We start from the raw sequence: 21,881 nt of genomic DNA, 5'->3' as shown, positions 1-21,881 counted from the left end.
AATAATGATGACACTTCTGGATTAGACAAATAACAAATAAATGTTAATTTCCTGATTCTGATGGGTGTATTCTGGTCATGCAGAAGAAAGTCCTTCTTTATTGGAAATACATACTAGAAAATAGTTATACTTTAGAGAAAGATTCTGTGTGGCAACAAAGGCAGAAACAATCAAGAGTAGTTGCATAAATTATAAAAAAAATTTTTTAATTAAAACTAGAAAAAATTAACATGCTAGAATACCAACAATAATGACAATCATAAAGACAAAATAAAAGTTAAAAAGCAAATATTAAATTATGGGCAAAAGCACAGACAGCAAGTATATAAGAAAAAAAGAATAATGATTTCAGTATAAAAAACATTTTGTAAGAAAAAATTAAAATATTAAAATTAACAAAGAGCTATTCAAGGTCAATTAACAAATATGAATAACCTTTCCTAAAAAAAACTTGAAAATATTTAATGTTATCAATATGAAAAGAAAATCATTCAATACTTTCAATACATTCAATACTGCAATACTTTTCACTAAAAAGAATAGCAAAGATTGTCCTACTGGTAATACACAGTGCATTTAACAGGACACAAGATTATGTACAATCTCATATACCACTAACGTGATCAGTCAACTAGAAGTATATAGTATTTGTAAAATGCGAACAAAAATAAATCTAGAAGGATCTTAATGGAAAGATTTTACATGAGTTTTGTCCTACATTTTTCTATTTCTCTGAATTTTCCAAATAAATATTAATAATCTACATTACAAAATGTTTCATATTTTGAAATCTTAGCATTGGCTCCATGACCCTTTCTCCACAGACAAAATAAATCAACAAGTACCTTCAGTTAAAAATGGTAATAGTATGTTTAAAGGCACAGTAGGTAATTTAAAAAATGATAACCCAATACGCAAGAGAATGAAACAATATAAATGTACTAAATTAAGAGAAAGATACAAGAGAAAAAAGCAAACATTAAGATTATTTTTAAGGGCAAAAAAAAAAGAATACTGTCTTGAGAGCAAAAAAATCATTTGGAGAGATGAATAAATAATATTCTGTGATAGGATTATTTTTTAAAACAGGATGTGTATCACCACAATGAATATTATATCAAATAATGATTAATTAAAATTTAATACAGCCTTAATATCTGAAAGAACATAAAAGTCAATAATCATTTTTTAGTTTTTCTTTAAGTCAGTAATTTTTAAAGAACAATCTGTAAGGATTAAAATGTTAGGACCTTAAATACCTAGGTTAATATAAAAGGTAATATAGCTTTGCTTGTGTGCATTTGTTTTATACTCCTGTGACTTTAGTATTTTAATAACTGTACTTTACCACAGTAATTATATTTTTTCCAAATCAATGGAGGCATTTACATTTTTTAATGAAGGGCTATAATAAAACAAAATTTAACAATTCCTTTACACTTACCAATTTTAAAACAAAAAGTTATATTAAAATATCAGTAAAATAATATATACTGTACCTTATTATAACGATCATGTGGAACAGACTGCAAAACAATTGGTTCCATTGTAGAAACATTGGCAAACTGTACCTCTGGAATATACAGGGCACAAACCACATGAGCCCAACCTAAAAATAAGTAAACAAAAATAATGTCATTCTCCAGCTTCAACAAAGGTTTCTAAAACATAAATTATTAACTTTCTGAACAGATCCCTTAATTGCCCATTTGAGCAAACACGTAACAAAAAACATTAACAAATTCGCACTACTAATAGTCAAGCCACTAATGATAAAAGACTCTTAGTCATTTCCGCAGCTACTGTGTGCAGTAACACAAATAAAGAGAAACTTTTTTTTTTTGACTGCTGCACCCATCCATCTGGGATCTCAGTTCCCGGACCAGGCAGGGACTGACTGAACCCGGGCCATAGCAGTGAAAGCCCATAAACCTAACCAAGGGGACACCAGGGAACTCCCCAAGGGAAACACTTTAAAATTCAGATGCTGGCACTGACACGTCCTGTAAGAGTAACTAAATATTTCATATCAATACTTTCTCTGAGAACCACAGAAAAGTATTAAGTTTTATAGCTGAAACCCTAAAATAAAAATTTAAATACTTTAAATGTCAATATTAAACTTGTAACTGTTATACTAATGTTGATACTTTAAATACTAACATTCATTGTTTTACTATTTTAATATTTCACTTCAAATAATTGATCTTAAATGTTGCTTCCCTCAAGTTTTCAAATTGTGACTCAGTCAGTTCAGTTCAGCTGCTCAGTCGTGTTCGATTCTTTGCGACCCCATGAATCGCAGAATGCCAGGCCTCCCTGTCCATCACCAACTCCCGGAGTTCACTCAGACTCACGTCCAACGAGTCGGTGATGCCATCCAGCCATCTCATCCTCTGTCGTCCCCTTCTCCTCCTGCCCCCAATCCGTCCCGGCATCAGAGTCTTTTCCAATGAGTCAACTCTTCACAGCAGGTGACCAAGTATTCTAGTTTCGAGCCTCAGCAACAGTCCTTCCAATGAGTAGCCAGTACTGATCTCCTTCAGGATGGACTGGCTGGATCTCCTTGCAGTCCAAGGGACTCTCAACAGTCTTCTGCAGCACCACAGTTCAAAAGCATCAATTCTTCGATGCTCAGCTTTCTTCACAGTCCAACTCTCACATCCGTACATGACCACTGGAGAAACCATAGCCTTGACTAGACAGACCTTTGTTGGCAAAGTAATATCTCTGCTTTTCAATATGCTATCTAGGTCGGTCATAGCTTTCCTTCCAAGCAGTAAGCGTCTTTTAATTTCATGGGTGCAGTCACCATCTGCAGTGATTTTGGAGCCCCCCCAAAAAAAGTCTGACACTGCTTCCCCATCTATTTCTCATGAAGTAATGGGACCAGATGCCATGATCTTAGTTTTCTGAATATTCAGCTTTAAGCCAACTTTTTCACTCTCCTCTTTCACTTCCATCAAGAGGCTTTTTAGTTCCTCTTCACTTTCTGCCATAAGGGTGGTGTCATCTGCATATCTGAGGTTATTGATATTTCTCCCGGCAATCTTGATTTCAGCTTGTGCTTCATCCAGCCCAGCATTTCTCATGATGTACTCTGCATATAAGTTCAATAAGCAGGGTGACAATATACAGCCTTGACATATTCCTTGTCCTATTTGGAACCAGTCTGTTGTTCCATGTCCAGTTCTAACTGTTGCTTCCTGACCTGCATACAGGTTTCTCAAGAGGCAGGTCAGGTGGTCTGGTATGCCCATCTCTTTCAGAATTTTCCACAGTTTATTGTGATCCACACAGTCAAAGACTTTGGCACAGTCGATAAAGCAGAAATACATATTTTTCTGGAACTCTCTTGCTTTTTCCATGATCCAGCAGATGTTGGCAATTTGATCTCTGGTTCCTCTGCCTTTTCTAAAACCAACTTAAACATCAGGAAGTTCACAGTTCACGGATTGCTGAAGCCTGGCTTGAAGAATTTTGAACATTACTTTACTAGCATGTGAGATGAGTGCAATTGTGCGGTAGTTTGAGCATTCTTTGGCATTGCCTTTCTTTGGAATTGGAATGAAAACTGACCTTTGCCAGTCCTGTGGCCACTGCTGAGTTTTCCAAATTTGCTGGTATATTGAGTGCAGCACTTTCACAGCATCATCTTTCAGGATTTGAAACAGCTTAACTGGAATTCCATCACCTCCACTAGCTTTGTTCGTAGTCATGCTTTCTAAGGCCCACTTGACTTCACATTCCAGGATGTCCGGCTCTAGGTGAGTGATCACACCATCGTGATTATCTGGGTTGTGAAGATCTTTTTTGTACAGTTCTTCTGTGTATTCTTGCCACCTCTTAATATCTTCTGCTTCTGTTAGGTCCCTACCATTTCTGTCCTTTATCGAGCCCATCTTTGCATGACATGTTCCCTTGGTATCTCTAATTTTCTTGAAGAGATCTCTGGTCTTTCCCATTCTGTTGTCTTCCTCTATTTCTTTCCACTGATCGCTGAGGAAGGCTTTCTTATCTCTCCTTGCTATTCTCTGGAACTCTGCATTCAGGTGCTTGTATCTTTCCTTTTCTCCTTTGCTTTTCACTTCTCTTTTAACAGCTATTTCTAAGGCCTCCTCAGATAGCCATTTTGCTTCTTTGCATCTCTCTCCCACAGGGATGGTCTTGATCCCTGTCTCCTGTACAATGTCACGAACCTCCATCCATAGTTCATCAGGCACTCTGTCTATCAGATCTAATCCCTTAAATCTATTTCTCACTTCCACTATATAATCATAAGGGATTTGATTTAGATCATACCTGAATGGTCTAGTGGTTTTCCCTACTTTCTTCAATTTAAGTCTGAATTTGGCAATAAGGAGTTCATGATCCGAGCCACAGTCAACTGGTCAATCTGATCACAAGGACCACAGCCTTGTCTAACTCAGTGAAACTAAGCCATGCCATGTGGGGCCACCCAAGACAGACAGGTCATGGTGGAGAGGTCTGACAGAATGTGGTCCACTGGAGAAGGGAATGGAAAACCACTTCAGAGAACCACCTTGAGAACTCCATGAACAGTATGAAAAGGCAAAATGATAGGATACTGGAAGAGGAACTCCCCAGGTCGGTAAGTGCCCAATATGCTACAGGAGATCAGTGGAAAAATAACTCCAGAAAGAATGAAGGGATGGAGCCAAAGCAAAAACAATACCCAGTTAAGGATGTGACTGGTGACAGAAGCAAGGTCCAATGATGTAAAGAGCAATATTGCATAGGAACCTGGAATGTCAGGTCCATGAATCAAGGCAAATTGGAATTGGTCAAACAAGAGATGCCAAGAGTGAACGTCAACATTCTAGGCATCAGCAAACTAAAATGGACTAGAATGGGTGAATTTAACTCAGATGACCATTTTATCTACTATTGTGGGCAGGAATCCCTTAGAAGAAATGGAGTAGCCATCATGGTCAACAAAAGAGTCCGAAATGCAGTACTTGGATGCAATCTCAAAAATGACAGAATGATCTCTGTTTGTTTCCAAGGCAAACCATTCAATATCATAGTGATTCAAGCCTATGTGCCAACCAGTAACACTGAAGAAGCTGAAGTTGAATGGTTCTATGAAGACCTACAAGACCTTTTAGAACTCACACCCAAAAAAGATATTCTTTTCATTATAGGGGACTAGAATGCAAAAGTAAGAAGTCAAGAAACACCTGGAGTAACAGGCAAATTTGGCCTTGGAATACGGAATGAAACAGGGCAAAGGCTAACAAGAGTTCTGCCAAGAGAACGCACTGGTCATAGCAAATACCGTCTTCCAACAACACAAGAGCAGACTCTACACATGGACATCACCAGATGGTCAACACCGCAATTAGATTGATTATATTCTTTGCAGCCAAAGATGGAGAAGCTCTATACAGTCAGCAAAAATGTGACTGAAGAAAGGTATAATGTGACTAAAGACCTGATGTGATAGTAAGGAATTATCAGCGCTACCTGCAAAAGGATGGAAGTCCAGGGCCTTAAGTACAACTTTGACCACTTTGCCCCGGGGGGACATTTGCTTATTTCAAAGAAAACAGCTCAGAGAGTGGAAGGTACTTTTGACAAACTAAGAAGGCTGAAAGTATAGGGATCTATGTCCCTGGACAACTAAGGGAAAAGAGGAATACTAGTAACTCCCTCACCCTCTTTCAGTTGCAAAACTGAGTGGCTGCAAGTCAGAAATGCCAATAAACTAAAAGTACAGTGGCCCTCCAAGAGCCTGCAGCTGAGCTTTGATCATCTCAAGCTCAGAAATCGACTCATGTAATCCTAAATTATCAAGTGCCCCAGACACCAGACAGAAGCTAATATAAACCCTCTCTCCAGGAAAACAATGTCATTCATTTGGCTACAAATAATTTCTAATACAGCAAGGAGATCAAACCAGTCAATCCTAAAGGAAATCAATGCTGAATATTCATTGGAAGGACTGATTCTGAAGCTGAAGCTCCAATGCTTTGGCAACCTGATGCGAAGAGCTGACTCACTGGAAAAGACCCTGATGCTGGGAAAGATTGAAGGCAGGAGGTTAAGGAGACGACGAGGACGAGATGGTCAGATGGCATCACCGACTCAATGGACATGAGTTTGAGCAACCTCCGCAGATGGTGAAAGACAGGGAAGCCTGGCGTGCTGCAGTCCATGGGGTTGCAAAGAGTCAGACACGACTGAGCAACTGAACAAGTTCTAATTCTAGCTCATTTTCATTTTCAGCGCAATGCAAAGTATGAAACACAAGAAAGACAAGACAACATGAATGAAAAGCAGCAAAAACATGAAAATCAAAACAGATTCGTATGTTGGGGTTTCAGACACAGATGTTTAAAAGTATGCTTATTATATTTAAACACACACAAACTATTAAAAATTCCCTCAAAGAAATGAAGACTCTCAATCAAAAATTACAGAAGTAAAAACAAAAATTTAAAACTAGTAAATGGGATTAACAATGGCCTAGATATATCAATAGTCAAAAAGAAAATTAGAATGAAATAGGTCAGAAGAAAATACTGAGAACATTAGCACAGAAGTATGAAAAAGACAGAAAGAGGACAAGAAACAAAAACAACATAATAACAAGTTACCTAACAAGTAATTAGAGTCTCAGAGAAATATAAAAGAAATAAATGGTATGGAAGCAATATTTAAAATGATAGTAACTATAAACTTTCTAAAATAAAAAGATAATAAGTCATAGGTTGAATAATCACAATAAATCGCAAGGTAAATAAATATTAATATAAATCCACACACAGGCACATAATCTGTAGAACTACAGAAAACCAAAGAGAAAAATACCTGAAAATAACCAAAGGCAAGTTATCACCAAAAGAAAGGGATAAATAGCCAAAAATATCTTTAAACAAATTAAAGCCAAAAAATATCTTTAAACAAATTCCCTCTAAAAGGAACACCAGACAGTTTTCCTTGGGCAACAGAAAAGAGAGAAAACAAAAATGACCCAAGAAGGAATCTCCAAGATGCAGAGAAAAATGAAGCATGATAAACACACAGGTACTTCTGACAGAGTACTGGCTAATAAAACAATAATAATACCTTCTTTCACTTAAAATACATATGACTGCTTACATCAAAAGTCTTGTAAAGTTTTCAATGTGTATAAAACATTTTATTACTAAAGACTAGGGAAGAAGCAGGTAAAAGAGATCTATACAGTTCTGAAGTTTTCTACATTTTATGTAAAGTGGTATACATAATAGATTGAACTATTTGTATGAAACTTGTAATCCCTAGAGCAACTGCTATACCTACATACATAAATATTAATACCTGTATATACAGAAAAGATATGGCCCAAATGGTAATCTAATAACATTAAGTGGAACTGAATTAAGAGTATTATTAAATGGATTAAAATACAATGCTAAAAACATTCATAAAATCACAAATAAGGAAGAAAAGAGGGAACAGAGAATAATAAAATAAGGAAAAAATCAAGGTTAAGAAAAAATAACAGGAGACTAGTCAAGATGCAATAACCAGGACCACATTTCTGCTCCAGCATGTAACAATGCATATCCCCCCAAATCAAAATTTTACAAAGGGACAAAACAATTTAGACAATGTTTCTCAAGACACTTGAGTTTCCCTTGTGGCTCAGCTGGTAAAAACCCACCTGCAATGTGGGAGACCTGGGTTCGATCCCTGGGTTGGGAAGATCCCCTGGAGAAGGGAAAGGCTACCCACTCTAGTATTCTGGCATGGAGAATTCTATGGACTACAGTCCATGGGGTCACAAAGAGTCAGACACAACTGAAGCAAATGAGCACACGTCAGCAAAAATGGGGGAGCAGGCTGCTCCAAAGGCACTTTCCACCACAGAAACATCAAAAAGTCAAGCAAAAACTTTAAGAACCAATTTCAAAGATTTTGGGAAAAAAAAGAATGAAAGGCTTGCAACAACCAAATGAATGCTAAGTCAAGAAAAAAAGAAAGAAAACTTAAAAACTGTGGGAAAGTGGAGAGTTCCCTCGCCGTCCAGTGGTTATGAGTAGGTGCTCTGACTGCCGGAGGTCTGGGTTCAATCCTTGGTTGGGGAACTAAGATTCTACAAGTGGCAAAAAAGCCAGCAAAAAAAAAAAAAAAGTAAGAAAGCTTTAGGAATTCTTACTTTCCCTTGACCCCTGCCATCCTGGATTCAGGAGGTCTTTGAGAGAGCATCTTGCAGACCCAATAAACAACCCCAGCTCCAGTTTCTGAAGGAACAGAGCAGACTTTATTTGCAAATAATTGTGCTTCCCTATTTTAAAATGCCTGTGGGCTACTGAAGAACTAACACATATTCTTCTGACAAACTCAAAACTCACACAGGCCAGAAAAGTGGAAAGTATTCCTCAAATCACTGTATGGCAGACAAAACAAAAACAAAAAGGCACAGATCCTGGGGCAAAAGATTATGGTTCACAAACATGCCAAGAGTCCAAGAGGAAAACCTGGGACAAATTTTCTCTTGGAAACTGAAAGCACTGAAAAGTATCTCTGCATTCCAGGGAATTTAGACAGCACCACATGCCCAGGGCAGGATCCATCTTCATAAAAGACCTGATGAGATGCTGAACTTTAATCCCTGATATATCTCCTAGTACAGAGCAAAGAGGAAGCAGAACTCTAAGCAGACTGGCTGGCCACTGAAGGAAAGATCCCAGCACAGAGTCAATCCACAAACACTGGAGAGTTGTTTCTTTTCTTCTTTTTTTTTTTTTGAGCCCCTCTCCCTTCTCACTTCTACTGCACATTATCTTAGCACCTAGTATTCAAGCAAGTCTTTGCCAAAACACCAGTTGAACACAAGCTACAAAAACAGACTTTAGAGATCAAAGTGACAAAGAAAGCACACTTTAAACAAACAAAAAAAAACCTATATAGAAAACCACTTAAAAGGCAAGTAACACCAAGCAACAAAATAAACCATGAGTAAAGAACCTACTTTCCAGAGTGGACATAGTATGTCCAGTTTTCAAGAAAAAGTTACAGAGGATATAAAGAAAAAGAGCATATAGCCCATTCACAGGAGAATTTAACAGAATTTGTCCCTGCAGAAGCACAGACATTAAATGCAGACTTTAAATCACTGTCTTAGATCTGCTCAAAGAGCTAAAGGAAAGCAAGGACAAGAAACTAAAGGAAACCAGGACAATGAAGTCTCAACAAAGAGAGAATCAATAAAGAGTCATTTTAAAAAGGAACCAAACACAAACACTCATGCTTAAAATTGTAATAACCAGAATGAAAAATACACTAGAGGGTCTCAACAATAGATCTGAGTACAGAGGAAAAAAACTCAGGCAGTCAACTTAAAGGTAGACCAGTTGAAACATTAGATAAAAGACATGAATCTACACATTCAAGAGGTTCAAGAAACCATCAGAATAAACACAAAGAGATCTGCACTGAGATAAAATAATAAATCACTGCTAAAAGCCAAGGAAAAAGAGAATCTTTGAGAAGAAACTTGTTACATACAAGGAATCCTCAGTAAGATTAAACAATAAATTTCTCACCAAATTCAACAGAGGCCATTAGAGTGTGTACAATGACATTTTTAAATTTCTGGAAGAAAAACCTGTCACTTAAGAATTCCAAATCAAGCAAAATTATCCTTCAAATATGGAAAAAAACACATATCCCAATGAAACACAAGGTGAGGGAATCTGTTGCTAAGAGACTTGCCCCACATGAATCTGGAGAAGGGTTTCTTCTGGCTAACCAAAAAAATACTGTTATTTGGTCACTAAGTGTGTCCAACTGTGACACCGTGGACTGCAGCCCACCAGGCTCCTCTGTCCACGGGATTTCCCAGGAAACAATACTGTAGTGGGTTGCCATTTCCTTCTCCCAGGAATCTTCCCGACCAAGGGATCAAACCCATGTTCCCTGCATTGGCAGGCAGATTCTTTACCACTGAACCACCAGGGAAGCACCTGATAAAGTTTAAATACAGGTAAAAGTTAAAGGCAACATTATGATAGTTTTGAATTGTAACTAATTATCCTTCCTTCATGGTTTAACATCTACTTCTGCATCACTGATTACACTAATGACTTTGACTGTGTGTGGATCACAACAAACTGTGCACAATTCTTAAAGAGATGGGAATACCAGACCACCTGACCTGCCTCCTGAGAAATCTGCATGCAGGTCAAGAAGCAACAGTTAGAACCAGACATGTAACAACAGACTGGTTCCAATTTGGGAGAAAGACACGTCAAGGCTATGTATTGCCACCCTGCTTATTTAACTTATATCCAAGAGTACATTATGCGAAATGTTGGGCTGAATGAAGCACAAGCTGGAATTAAGATTGCAGGGAGAAATATCAATAACCTAAGATAGGCAGATGACACCACCCTCTGGCAGAAAGCAAAGAGGAAATAAAGAGCCTCTTGATGAAAGTAAAAGAGGAAGGTGAAAAACCAGGCTTAAGACTCAATGTTCAAAAAACTAAGGGCTTCCCTTGTGGCTCAGATTGTAAAGAATCTGCACGCAATGTGAGAGACCTGGGTTCGATTCCTGGGTTGGGAAGATCTCTGGAGAAGGGAAAGGCTACCTACTCCAGTATTCTGGCCTGTAGAATTCAGTGGACTGTACAGCCCACGGGGTCGCAAAGAGTCGGACATAACTGAGTGATTTTCACTAAAATTAAAAATAAAAAAAAAACTAAGATCATGGCATCTGGTCCCATCACTTCATGGCAAATAGATGGGGAAACAATGGAAACAGTGAGAGACTTTATTTTCTTGGGCTCCAAAATCACTGCAGATGGTGATTGTGGCCATGAAATTAAAAGATGCTTGCTCCTGGGAAGAAAAGCTATGACAAACCTAGACAGCACATTAAAAAGCAGAGACATTACTTTGCCAACAAAGGTCCATACAGTCAAAGCTATGGTTTTTCCAGTAGTCATGTATGAGTGTGAGAGCTGGACTATAAAGAAAGTTGAGCACTGAAGAATTGATGCTTTTGAACTGTGGTGATGGAGAAGACTCTTGAGAGCCCCTGGGACTGCAAGGAGATCAAACTAGTCAATCCTAAAGGAAATAAACCCTGAATATCCATTGGAAGGACTGATACTGAAGCTGAAGCTCCAACACTTTGGCCACATGTGAAGAGCCAACTCACTGGGAAAGACAGATGTTGGGAAAGACTGAAGGCAGGAGGAGAAGGGGAAGACAGAGGACGAGATGGTTGGATGGCATCACCAACTCAATGAACATGAGTTTGAGCAGGCTCCAAGAGCTGGTAAAGGACAGGGAAGCTGGCATGCTGCAGTCCAGAGCAGTCAGAAAGAGTCAGACACAACTGAGCAACTGAACAAAATAGTTTAAAAGATAAATGCATGACACAAATTTTGAAAAAACAACAGAAAGGTTGGGAGGTCTAGATGTATAAAAGCAGAATCTTTGCATGCTATTGAAGCTAAGTTGGTATCAATTCAAACAAAGGTATTATAATAAATTTAGGATAACTGTAATCCTCATGGAAAGCAGCAAGGACATACAGCTGGCCCTTGAAAAACACAAGTTTGAACAACGCAGGTCCACTTATACGTAAGTTTTCCATAGTAAATAATACTACAGTCCTACATGATCCAGAGTTGTTTGAATCCATGGATGTAGAACCTTGGATATAGAGGAATCATGTATATATTTGGAGTACCAACTACACAGTATATCTGGACAAAGAGTAGGCTAACAGCTGTCCAGGTTGAAGGTGCTGAGGGCAAATGAGACGTGAATGCTAAAGATTACAGTGCATATTTCTGGACTGATAAAAATTCTAATTGTCATGATGGATGCACAAGTCTTTGAATACTGTAAAAACCATTGAATTACATGCTTTAAATGGTTCGACTGTATACTATGTGAATAAAGTTGCTGTATTTTAAAAATCAACAATACAAAACAACTCAAATTTTTTAAGAGGCAAAAGATTTGAATACATACATTACCAAAGATGCAAGAATGGCAAATAAGCACATGAAAAGGAGATCAAAAGTATTATTCATTAAGGAAATGCAAATTAAAACTACAAGGATATTGCAGACATAGAAAACAAACATGATTACCACAGAGCTCAAAGAGGAGAGAGATAAATTAGAAGTATGGGATTAATAGATATGCATTACTACATAAAATAGATAAGAAGCAAAGATTTACTGTTTAACACTATATCCAGTATCTTATAATATCCAATGAGACAAAAGTCATCTCAAACAAACCCCCACAAAGCTATTCTCCTTTAATGGCAACTTGAAAAGAAACAAAAACAAACCCTGACTATACCAAGTGTTGAAGAGGATATAAAGCAACTGGAACTCTCAAATGCTCCTGATGGGAATGTAAAATGTTACAACCACTTTAGAAAACAGTTTGTCAGTTTCTTTAACAATTAAGCATGCACTTACTAAAAACTAGCCATTTCATTCCTATTTACCCAAGGTAAATGAAGGCCTATGGTCATACATGCACTCAAATGTTAAAAGCTTCATTTTTAATAGCTGAAAACTAAAAACAATCTGTCAACAGGTTAATAAACTGCTATAACCATACAAAGGAATAATAGTGAACAACGAAGGAAATGAAATGTTGATACACGTAACAAGAAGAATTACCTCAAAATACTTATAATGATGGAAATAAACCAGACAAAAAGTCTGCATGTATATTATATACATATTTGTATCTCTAGACACATATATAGACTCCATTTGTAGAAAACTCTAGAAAACATAAATTAATCTACAGTAATAGAAAGCAAACCACTGGTGACCTGGGAGAGGCTGCAAAAAGGAACAGGTAACTCAGATATACTATAAAGATATATAAGGAAAGTTTTAGGAATGATGGATATGTTCACTGACTTGACTGTGTTAATGGTTTCATGTATATACATTAGTAAATGTCATATATTTCAAAGTCAATCATATCTGAATAAAGCTTTTCTAAAAGAATAAATCTCAAAATAGATCTCAATCCAACATGTACATGTAGTCCCTCTGCTGATCACCTGACAGTATCACAACTTGTTAATTGGCTATACTTCAATATAAAATAAAAGGTTCAAAAGGAAAACAAAGTAAAATATTAATATTAAAAAACAGATCTCAATTCAAATTTTAATTTGTATTAAATGTTAAATCATTTATACAAAATAGTTAATGAGACAAGGCAGATTAAAGATTGAGAGGGACAGAGTAGTCTTTTTAAAAAATGACCAAACTATATGCTGCCTATAAGAGAAACATTTTGGGGCTTCCTAGGTAGCCCAGTAGTAAAGAATTCTCCTGCCAATGCAGGAGATGCAAGGAGACATGGGTTCAGTTCCTGGGTCAGGAATATTCCCTGCAGCAAGAAACGGCAAACCACTCCAGTATTCTTGCCAGGGAACTATCATGGCCAGAGGACTATAGTCCATGGGTTGCAAAGAGTTGGATATAACTTTGCAACTAAACAACAACAAGCCAAAAACAAAAAGAGAAACACTTAATAAATTAAAAAACTCTGCTAAGTTTAAAAGAAATAAAAGCCAATCAATGGGAAATGATATATCCTGCTAATAATAAGAATATAAAGGCAGGAATGACTCTTCTGATATCAGATATATACTACAAAATAAACACTCCATAGATATAAAAGGACATTTTGTAACAATAAAGGAGTATCAATAAAAAGATATAACAATTAGGAAAGTATATGTACCTAGCCTTAAAATATATGAAGCAACACTTGACAGGATTGGAACACTTGACAATGTTCCAACCTTAATAGATTTTTAACATATGATTTTTGGCAATTAATAAACTAGATTCACCCCCCAAAAAATAAAATCAATAAAGACACAAAAGAGCTTAACAATACAAACTGTCTTGATCTAACTGACTACAACACTATATTCATTCAACAGTAGAATATACATTGCTTTCCAAATACATATGACACATTCACCAACACAGATAATAAATATGCTGGGCCTTGAGATAAGTCTTAGTGGACTTTAAAGGACTAAAATCATCCAGAGTGGAATGGCCAACGATAAAGAAATCAAATTAGCAATTAACAATTACCTATCTAGCAATGTAACTGGCAAATAAATAACAGACTTCTAACTTTGGGGGTAAAAGAGAAAAGCAGGAGAAATTTGGGCAACACTTTGACCTAACAACAAATAAACAACCTATCAAATTCTGTGGAATGCAGTAAAAATGTTAGAAGGGAAACTTGAAGCTTTACATATTTTTGCTAGAAAACATATACTTTTACTAAAACTTCATGGCACATAGATGGGTAAACAATGGAAACAGTGAGAGACTTTATTTTGGGGGGCTCTAAAATCACTGCAGATGGTGACTGCGGCCATGAAATTAAAAGACGCTTGCTCCTTGGAAGAAAAGCTACGACCAACCCAGACAACACATTAAAAAGCAGACATTACTTTGCCGACAAAGGTCCATATAGTCAAAGCTATCATTTTTGCCAGTAGTCATGCATGGATGTGACAGCTGGACCATAAAGAAAGCTGAATGCTGAAGACTAATGCTTTTGAACTTTGGTGTTGGAGAAGATTCTTGAGAGCCCCTGGGACTGCAAGAAGATCCAACCAGTCCATCCTAAAGCAAATCAGTCCTGAATATTCACTGGAAGGACTGACGCTGAACCTGAAACTCCAATACTTTGGCCACCTGATGTAAAGAACTGACTCAATGGAAAAGACCCTGATGCTGGGAAAGACTGCAGGAGGGAGAAGGGGACGACAGAGGATGAGATGGTTGGATGGCATCACCAACTCGATGGCCATGAGTTTGAGTAAGCTCCGGGAGTTGGTGATGGACAGGGAAACCTGGTGTGCTGCAGTCCATAGAGCTGCAAAGAGTCAGACACAACTGAGCGACTGGACCGAACTGAACTGAACTAGAAAAGAAGATCTAAAATCAAAGATCTAAGGTGACGCCGTGAAGAAGTTAAAACATTAGAGCTAAATACATACAAAGTATGTAGAAATAAGGAAATCATAAAGATTAAAGGAGAAATCAGTAAAATACAGAAAATGGGCAGATAACTTTAAAAATTAAAGTCAGTTTATTTCTTTAAAAAGGTGAACAAAGTGACAAATTCCAGGTACACTTGTTAAAGAAAAATGAAACCAAACATCAAACTCCAAAAACCAAAACAACAAAGTAAAACAAAACAAAAAGCAGAGACCACAAATCACCAATATTAAGAATAAAAATAGGGCTTATCACTACTGACACACTACTGATCCAAAAAATAGTAACAGGCTAATAAAAAATACTATACATATTTACTCTCCAAAAATAAAATTTTGGGCTTCCCCAGTGGCTCAGTGGTAAAGAATCCGCCCACCAACGCAGGAGACACAGGACTGATCTGTGTCTGATCTGGGAAGATCCCACATGCCTCGGAGCAACTGAGCCAGTAAGCCACAACTCACTCACAGGCTTACAGCCGGTGCTCTTGAGCCCAGGAGTTACAACTACTGAAGTTCTCTTACCCTAGAGCCAGTGTTCCACAAGAGAAGCCACCACAATGAGAAGCCCACACACAACAACAAGAGTAGCCCCTGCCTGTCACAACTGGCGAAAAGCTACTGCATCAACAAAGACTCAGCACAGCCAAAAATAATAAATAAATGAATTTTTTTTTTTTTTAATAAAATTTTCAGGGCCTCCCTGGTGGCTCAGTGGTAAAGAATCCGCCTGCCAATGTAGAGGATGGGGGTTTGATCCCTGGTCCAGGAAGAGTAGCCCCTGCCTGTCACAACTAGCGAAAAGCTACTGCATCAACAAAGACTCAGCACAGCCAAAAATAATAAATAAATGAAATTATTTTTTTTAAATAAAATTTTCAGGGCCTCCCTGGTGGCTCAGTGGTAAAGAATCTGCCTGCCAATGTAGAGGATGGGGGTTTGATCCCTGGTCCAGGAAGACTGCACATCTGTGGAGCAACTAAGCCTGTGGGCCACAACTGCTGAGCCCACACACCGCAACTACTGAAGCCTGTGCGCCCCTAGCGCCCATGTAGCCCAACAAGAGCAGCCTCCACAACAGGAAGCCCAAAACCTCCAATGAAGAGTAGCCCCTGCTCGCCGCAACCAGAGAAAACCCACATGCAGCAACAAAGACCCAGTGCAACCAAAAATAAATAAATAAATCTTTATAAAAAATAAGAGCATACAGATTTTAATATTTTAAAAGCACATTAACAAACTTCAGTACACTGACAATGTTTTCAAGTATATAGGGCTTCCCTAGTGGCTCAGACGGTAAAGTGTGTGTCTGCAATGCAGGAGACGTGGGTTTGATCCCTGGGTTGGGAAGATCCCCTGGAGAAGGAAACGACAGCCCACTCCAGTATTCCTGCCTGGAAAATCCCATGGAATGCGGAGCCTGGTAGGCTGCAGTCCATGGGGTCGCAAAGAGTCAGACATGACTGAGTGACTTCACTTTCACTTTCACTTTATGTATATAACACATCTTGTTTATCCATTCAGCCTCTGATAGACATTTGAGTTGCTTATACTTCTGGACTATTATGAATAGTTCTTCTATGACCATGAGTGTACAAATATCTCTCAGAGACTCTGCTTCCAGATATATCCACTGGAAGTGGAACTGCTGGATCATTCTTTTTTATAGTAATCTTCTTAAATTTTTTGAAGGGCCTCCATACTGTTTTCCATAGCAGCTATGACACTTTATAATCCCACTAACAGTGCACAAGGGTTCCAATTTCGCCACAGCCTCACTAACACTTGTAATTTTGTGGGTTTTTTAAAATAGGAACCATTCCAAAGGTATGCTGTGACCTCATTGTGATTTTTCATCTGCATTTCTACAGTGATTAGTAATGTTGAACACTTTCGTATCTGTAATGTCACGTGTGTATTTGTACCCCCTGACATGATGAGAAGAGGACTTAACTTTTGTGGAATTCTTTCCTCAAACCCATACACCCAATCTCATTAGGAGAAAAACATCAGAGGAGCCCAGATTAGGGGACATTCAACAGGTACCTGGCCAGTATTCAAGACTGTCAAAAAACTGACAAACTGTTACAGACCACAGGAGACCAAGAGACATGGAAACTAAATGTAAAAAGAACATTAACAACAACAAAAAAAAAAAGATGAAAAAAAAATTTAAAGTATAGCATTCGTTTAATAGTAACATACAACTGTCTCTTAGTTTTCACAGATATATCATGTTACTGTACAAAGTTAATAATGAAGAAACTGGATAAAGGGTATACAGGAACTCTCCATACTACCTTGCAACTTTTCAGTAAATCTTAAAGTATTCCAAAACATTAAATTAATTAAAACAAATTAAACAAGCTGACTTAAAAAATGCTTAAAGAAAAACAAGTAGAGCCAAAAACACCATTAGTACTCTTTAAAAGTTAAAAAGAATTTTTTTAAAGACAAAAAAAAGTGGGAGAGCAGAAGGAAAAATGGAAGAGAGGAAGATAATAATGAGGAAGGGCTATCTCTGCAAGACATGAAATTGGGGCAATTAAAACAGTGTAGTACTGGCCACGAAAAGACACATCACTAAACAAAATGAGTCCAGAAATGAAGCCAAATCACATGTGAACTTTGTATTTTTAAAAAGTGTCATTTGGGGAAAAGTGTCAAAAGGGGAAATCAGATTATTCAAAACATGTATTCGGAACAAATGGATAGTCACCTAGGTGAAAAATAGCTCCATACCTCATAGCTCACATTACAATAAATTCTGGATGGATCATTAATCTAAAAAAATTATAAGCCACATACTAGAAAAAGCCTACCCAAAGTGTGAAATTATCTTGGTATAGAAAATAGCCCTTCCAGTATGCTACCACAGGAGAATTCTTTTGAATGATAATAACATGATCACTTATTTCTGTATGGCCAAAAACAAAATGAAAACACAAACCAGCATTTAGAAGGAAAAAACCCTGTAATATTCCAAAGGGCTAATTTCCCTACTACATTAAGAGCACTTACATAACTATCAACAAATGTACCATGAGGAATGTATCAAAAGGAAAATGAGTTTAAAATATGAATGAAAACTTCACATAAAGAAAATAAAAATAGTTTTTAAGCATATGAAAAGGTGTTCAACTTCTCTCATAATAACAGAAATGCAGATTAAGGCTATGTTTATTTTTACCCACCAGAGAGAAAAATATTAAAATATTCTTAATACTGATAGATGGAAAGGGTTAAAAGCTATATTCTGAATCCCTCTTTTAGGCTCTTGAGGAAAATATCTTGATTGTTCTTGCAACATCAACCCTGAAGATAGATGGCGGTCGTATAGGGTCTGCCATGTACTAATAACTAACCCCAGAATAACTAGCCTGCTGTACTTGGCTGTCAGGAATATATATTATATGACTTATAATTTATGGTCTACAGCTATATTAAAAATAAAAGAGCTAGCCACTTACAAATATAGAGGCTAAAATGTGTGCTAATGTTACCTGTACATGCATGTCAACCTTACAATCAAAATGCTGGCAACATCAAAACCTGCATCAGAGTTTGGAGGCCTCTGTATTGTAATTGTATATGCTTTTCCTTCATAGGTGTATTTGGTGCTGGATAAGTCAATTGTGACTTGTGAATCTGATCAACGATCCCAAACTGAAACTGACTCAGGTAGTCATGCAACTGTGCTGAGGAAACCATGTCAAAAACAGTCTCTTCTCATGTAATGTGAATTAGTACATCTCAATAGAGGGGATATGGCAAAATCCACTAAAATTTCAGATGCACATACCCTCTGACCCAGCAACTCCACTTCCAGGAATTTTTGCCTACAGCAAATCACCCACGTATCTATGATTACATTGTATATGGTTATTCACTGCAGTCTTGTTTTTTAAAAAAGACTAATAATAACTAAATGTTATTATGGTTAAATGGTTAAATAAATTACAGTTCATTTTTACAATTAAGTAACATACAGATGTATATGAGAGAGTTTTTTACTGCTTATTGTGCAGTGATTTCCAAGGTACATTATTAATGAAGAAGCAATTCATAAAACACTATATTCTACATATGTGTAAAAAGTGTTTATGTATGCATAAAATAGCTCCAGACAGATAACAAGAATGTGGTAACCTCCCCAGGAAGGAAACTACATGGTAAAGAAGCAGGAATGGTAAGAGCTAAAAGCTGATAATTATATTCAATTTCCTACCAACATATACATTATTTAGCAATCTCACCATCATCTTAAATTCAACACATAAAAAGAGTATCTCAGCATTGATCTCTACTTCCAAAACAACTCTCTAACCAACACTCTCTAACTCAGTAAAAGACCATCGATATTCTGCTGTCCACAAAGAAATCTGAGCAACTCCCTTCCCTCATCTCAGCCACATCCATTAAGTCATACAGTATTACTGTTAGACAGCCATGATTTAAGCTTGTTCAGTATCCATTCCCTCTTCTCACTAGAATACCATCCTTTAGGAGATTCTATTTATTTCTCGTTCTAATAACTCCAAAATGCAAGCACTCAAGCATTCATTTTTTCCTCCAAGTCTGTGAGTTATATTTTTTCATTTATTCTTTTTGCTTCAGATATCCAGATCTATTTCTGTTACTGACAACTAAATAATATACATGTCTCTTAAAAACTGGTAAATAAAGGTCAAATATGAAGCATCTGGACTGATGACATGTCCAAGAGCCTGTGATCTTACAGATACACCAGAAAATGGAGCATAAAATGTCAAAACCAATTTGGTCAGAACTCTACTCTGGAAGACAGTCAACAGTTTACAGCACCAAGTAAACAACAAAGAGGCAACTTAAAAACTCTAAGAGTTTTGTGTCATTTTCCGTTGCCTAGGCTCTACCACTTACTAGCGTGACAATGGTCTTGAAGACAGCATCCCATGTTCCTAGTGCCAAACTCTGGCTCCTGGTTCCTGAAGGGGTGAAGCAGAGCTTGTCCTCAAAGAACTATGGTTTTAAGTTTTAACAGAACTAAGGAAGGAGGACTGACTTAGGCATTTGCCCTAGTATCCTTTAACCTGGATGAAGTATGTTTTAAATTTAAGAGGTTAACTGTAATCCCCAGGATAACCATTTAAAAAAATATACATGGGAAAGAAAGTAAGAATCAAAATCTGATACAAGAAAGAAAGAAGAACATTATATACTGAAAAGCAGGTCAAAACACCAAGAACATAAAAAACAATTATAAACATACATGCACCAAACAGTAGAGCTTCAAAATACACTGGCAGGGGCGGTGGGGGTGGGGGTGGGAGGTTGCGGGGGTGGGGGGGGAACTGAAGGAGAAACAGGTTGTTCTTTATTCAAGTTTCAATAATGGGTAGAACTTAGAAAACCACTAAAGAAATAGAAGAGTTACTACAACTTATCTAGGCTCAATATACGTATACAGAAAACCGCACTAAAATCAGCAAAATACACATTCTTCTCAGTTCAGTTCAGTTCAGTTGCTCAGTCGTGTCCGACTCTTTGCAACCCCATGAAAAGCAGCACACCAAGCCTCCCTGTCCATCACCAACTCCCAGAGTTCACTCAAACTTACATCCATCGAGTCGGTGATGCCATCCAGCCATCTCATCCTCTGTCGTCCCCTTCTCTTCCTGCCCCCAATCCTTCCCAGCATCAGAGTCTTCCAATGAGTCAACTCTTCGCATGAGGTGGCCAAAGTACTGGAGTTTCAGCTTTAGCATCATTCCTTCCAAAGAAATCCCAGGGCTGATCTCTTTCAGAACGGACTGGTTGGATCTCCTTGCAGTCCAAGGGACTCTCAAGAGTCTTCTCCAACACCACAGTTCAAAAGCATCAATTCTTCGGCGCTCAACTTTCTTCAGAGTCCAACTCTCACATCCATACATGACTACTGGAAAAACCATAGCCTTGACTAGACTGACCTTTGTTGGCAAAGTAATGTCTCTACTTTTCAATATGCTATCTAGGTTGGTCATAACTTTCCTTGCAAGGAGTAAGCGTCTTTTAATTTCATGGCTGCAGTCACCATCTGCAGTGATTTTGGAGCCCAAAAATAAAAGTCTGACACTGTTTCCACTGTTGCCCCATTTAATTCCCATGAAGTGATGGGTCCAGATGCCATGATCTTAGTTTTCTGAATGTTGAGCTTTAAGCCAACTTTTTCACTCTCCTCTTTCACTTTCAGCAAGAAGCTTTTAGTTCCTCTTCACTTTCTGCCATAAGGGTGGTGTCATCTGCATATCTGAGGTGATTGATATTTCTCCCGGCAATCTTGATTCCAGCTTGTGCTTCTTCCAGCCCCGTGTTTCTCATGATGTACTCTGTATAGAAGTTAAATAAGCAGGGTGACAATATATAGCCTTGACGTACTCCTTTTCCTATATGGAACCAGTCTGTTGTTCCATGTCCAGTTCTAACTGTTGCTTCCTGACCTGCATACAGATTTCTCAAGAGGCAGGTCAACTGGTCTGGTATTCCCATCTCTTCCACACAGTCAAAGGCTTTGGCACAGTCAATAAAGCAGAAATAGATATTTTTCTGGAACTCTCCTCAAACACCCACAAATGGTCTCCAAGACTGGTAACAGTGTCGGTCACAAAACAAGTGTCAATAAATTTTAAAAGATCTGAAATCAGATCTTACCAATCCACAGTAGAATGAAAATAAAAATAAAAAAAGAAGGAAAACTGGAAAATCTACAAATATATGTAAATTACACAATATTCTCTTAAATAACCAACAAGCCAAAGAAGAAATCATGATGGAAACTGGAACATACTTTAAGACAAATGGAAAACATATAAATGACATATGAA

At 37.5% G+C, this 21,881-nt stretch overlaps 1 protein-coding gene across 1 annotated transcript in view; it reads right to left on the bottom strand.

The window, feature by feature from the left end:
• The window catches only part of MLLT10 (MLLT10 histone lysine methyltransferase DOT1L cofactor), a 209,872-nt gene that overhangs the window by 137,891 nt on the left and 50,100 nt on the right, over nt 1–21,881 (bottom strand). Inside the window, exon 5 of the mRNA XM_052650785.1 lies at nt 1,500–1,609. Coding sequence (XP_052506745.1) covers nt 1,500–1,609 — 110 coding nt within the window. The remainder of the gene's footprint in view (nt 1–1,499; nt 1,610–21,881) is intronic.

The sequence above is a fragment of the Budorcas taxicolor genome, chromosome 13 (genome assembly GCF_023091745.1).
Source record: "Budorcas taxicolor isolate Tak-1 chromosome 13, Takin1.1, whole genome shotgun sequence".
Lineage (NCBI taxonomy): Eukaryota > Metazoa > Chordata > Mammalia > Artiodactyla > Bovidae > Budorcas > Budorcas taxicolor.
The sequence above is the reverse complement of the archived record's forward strand: the minus strand, read 5'-3'. Positions and strand labels throughout refer to the sequence as shown.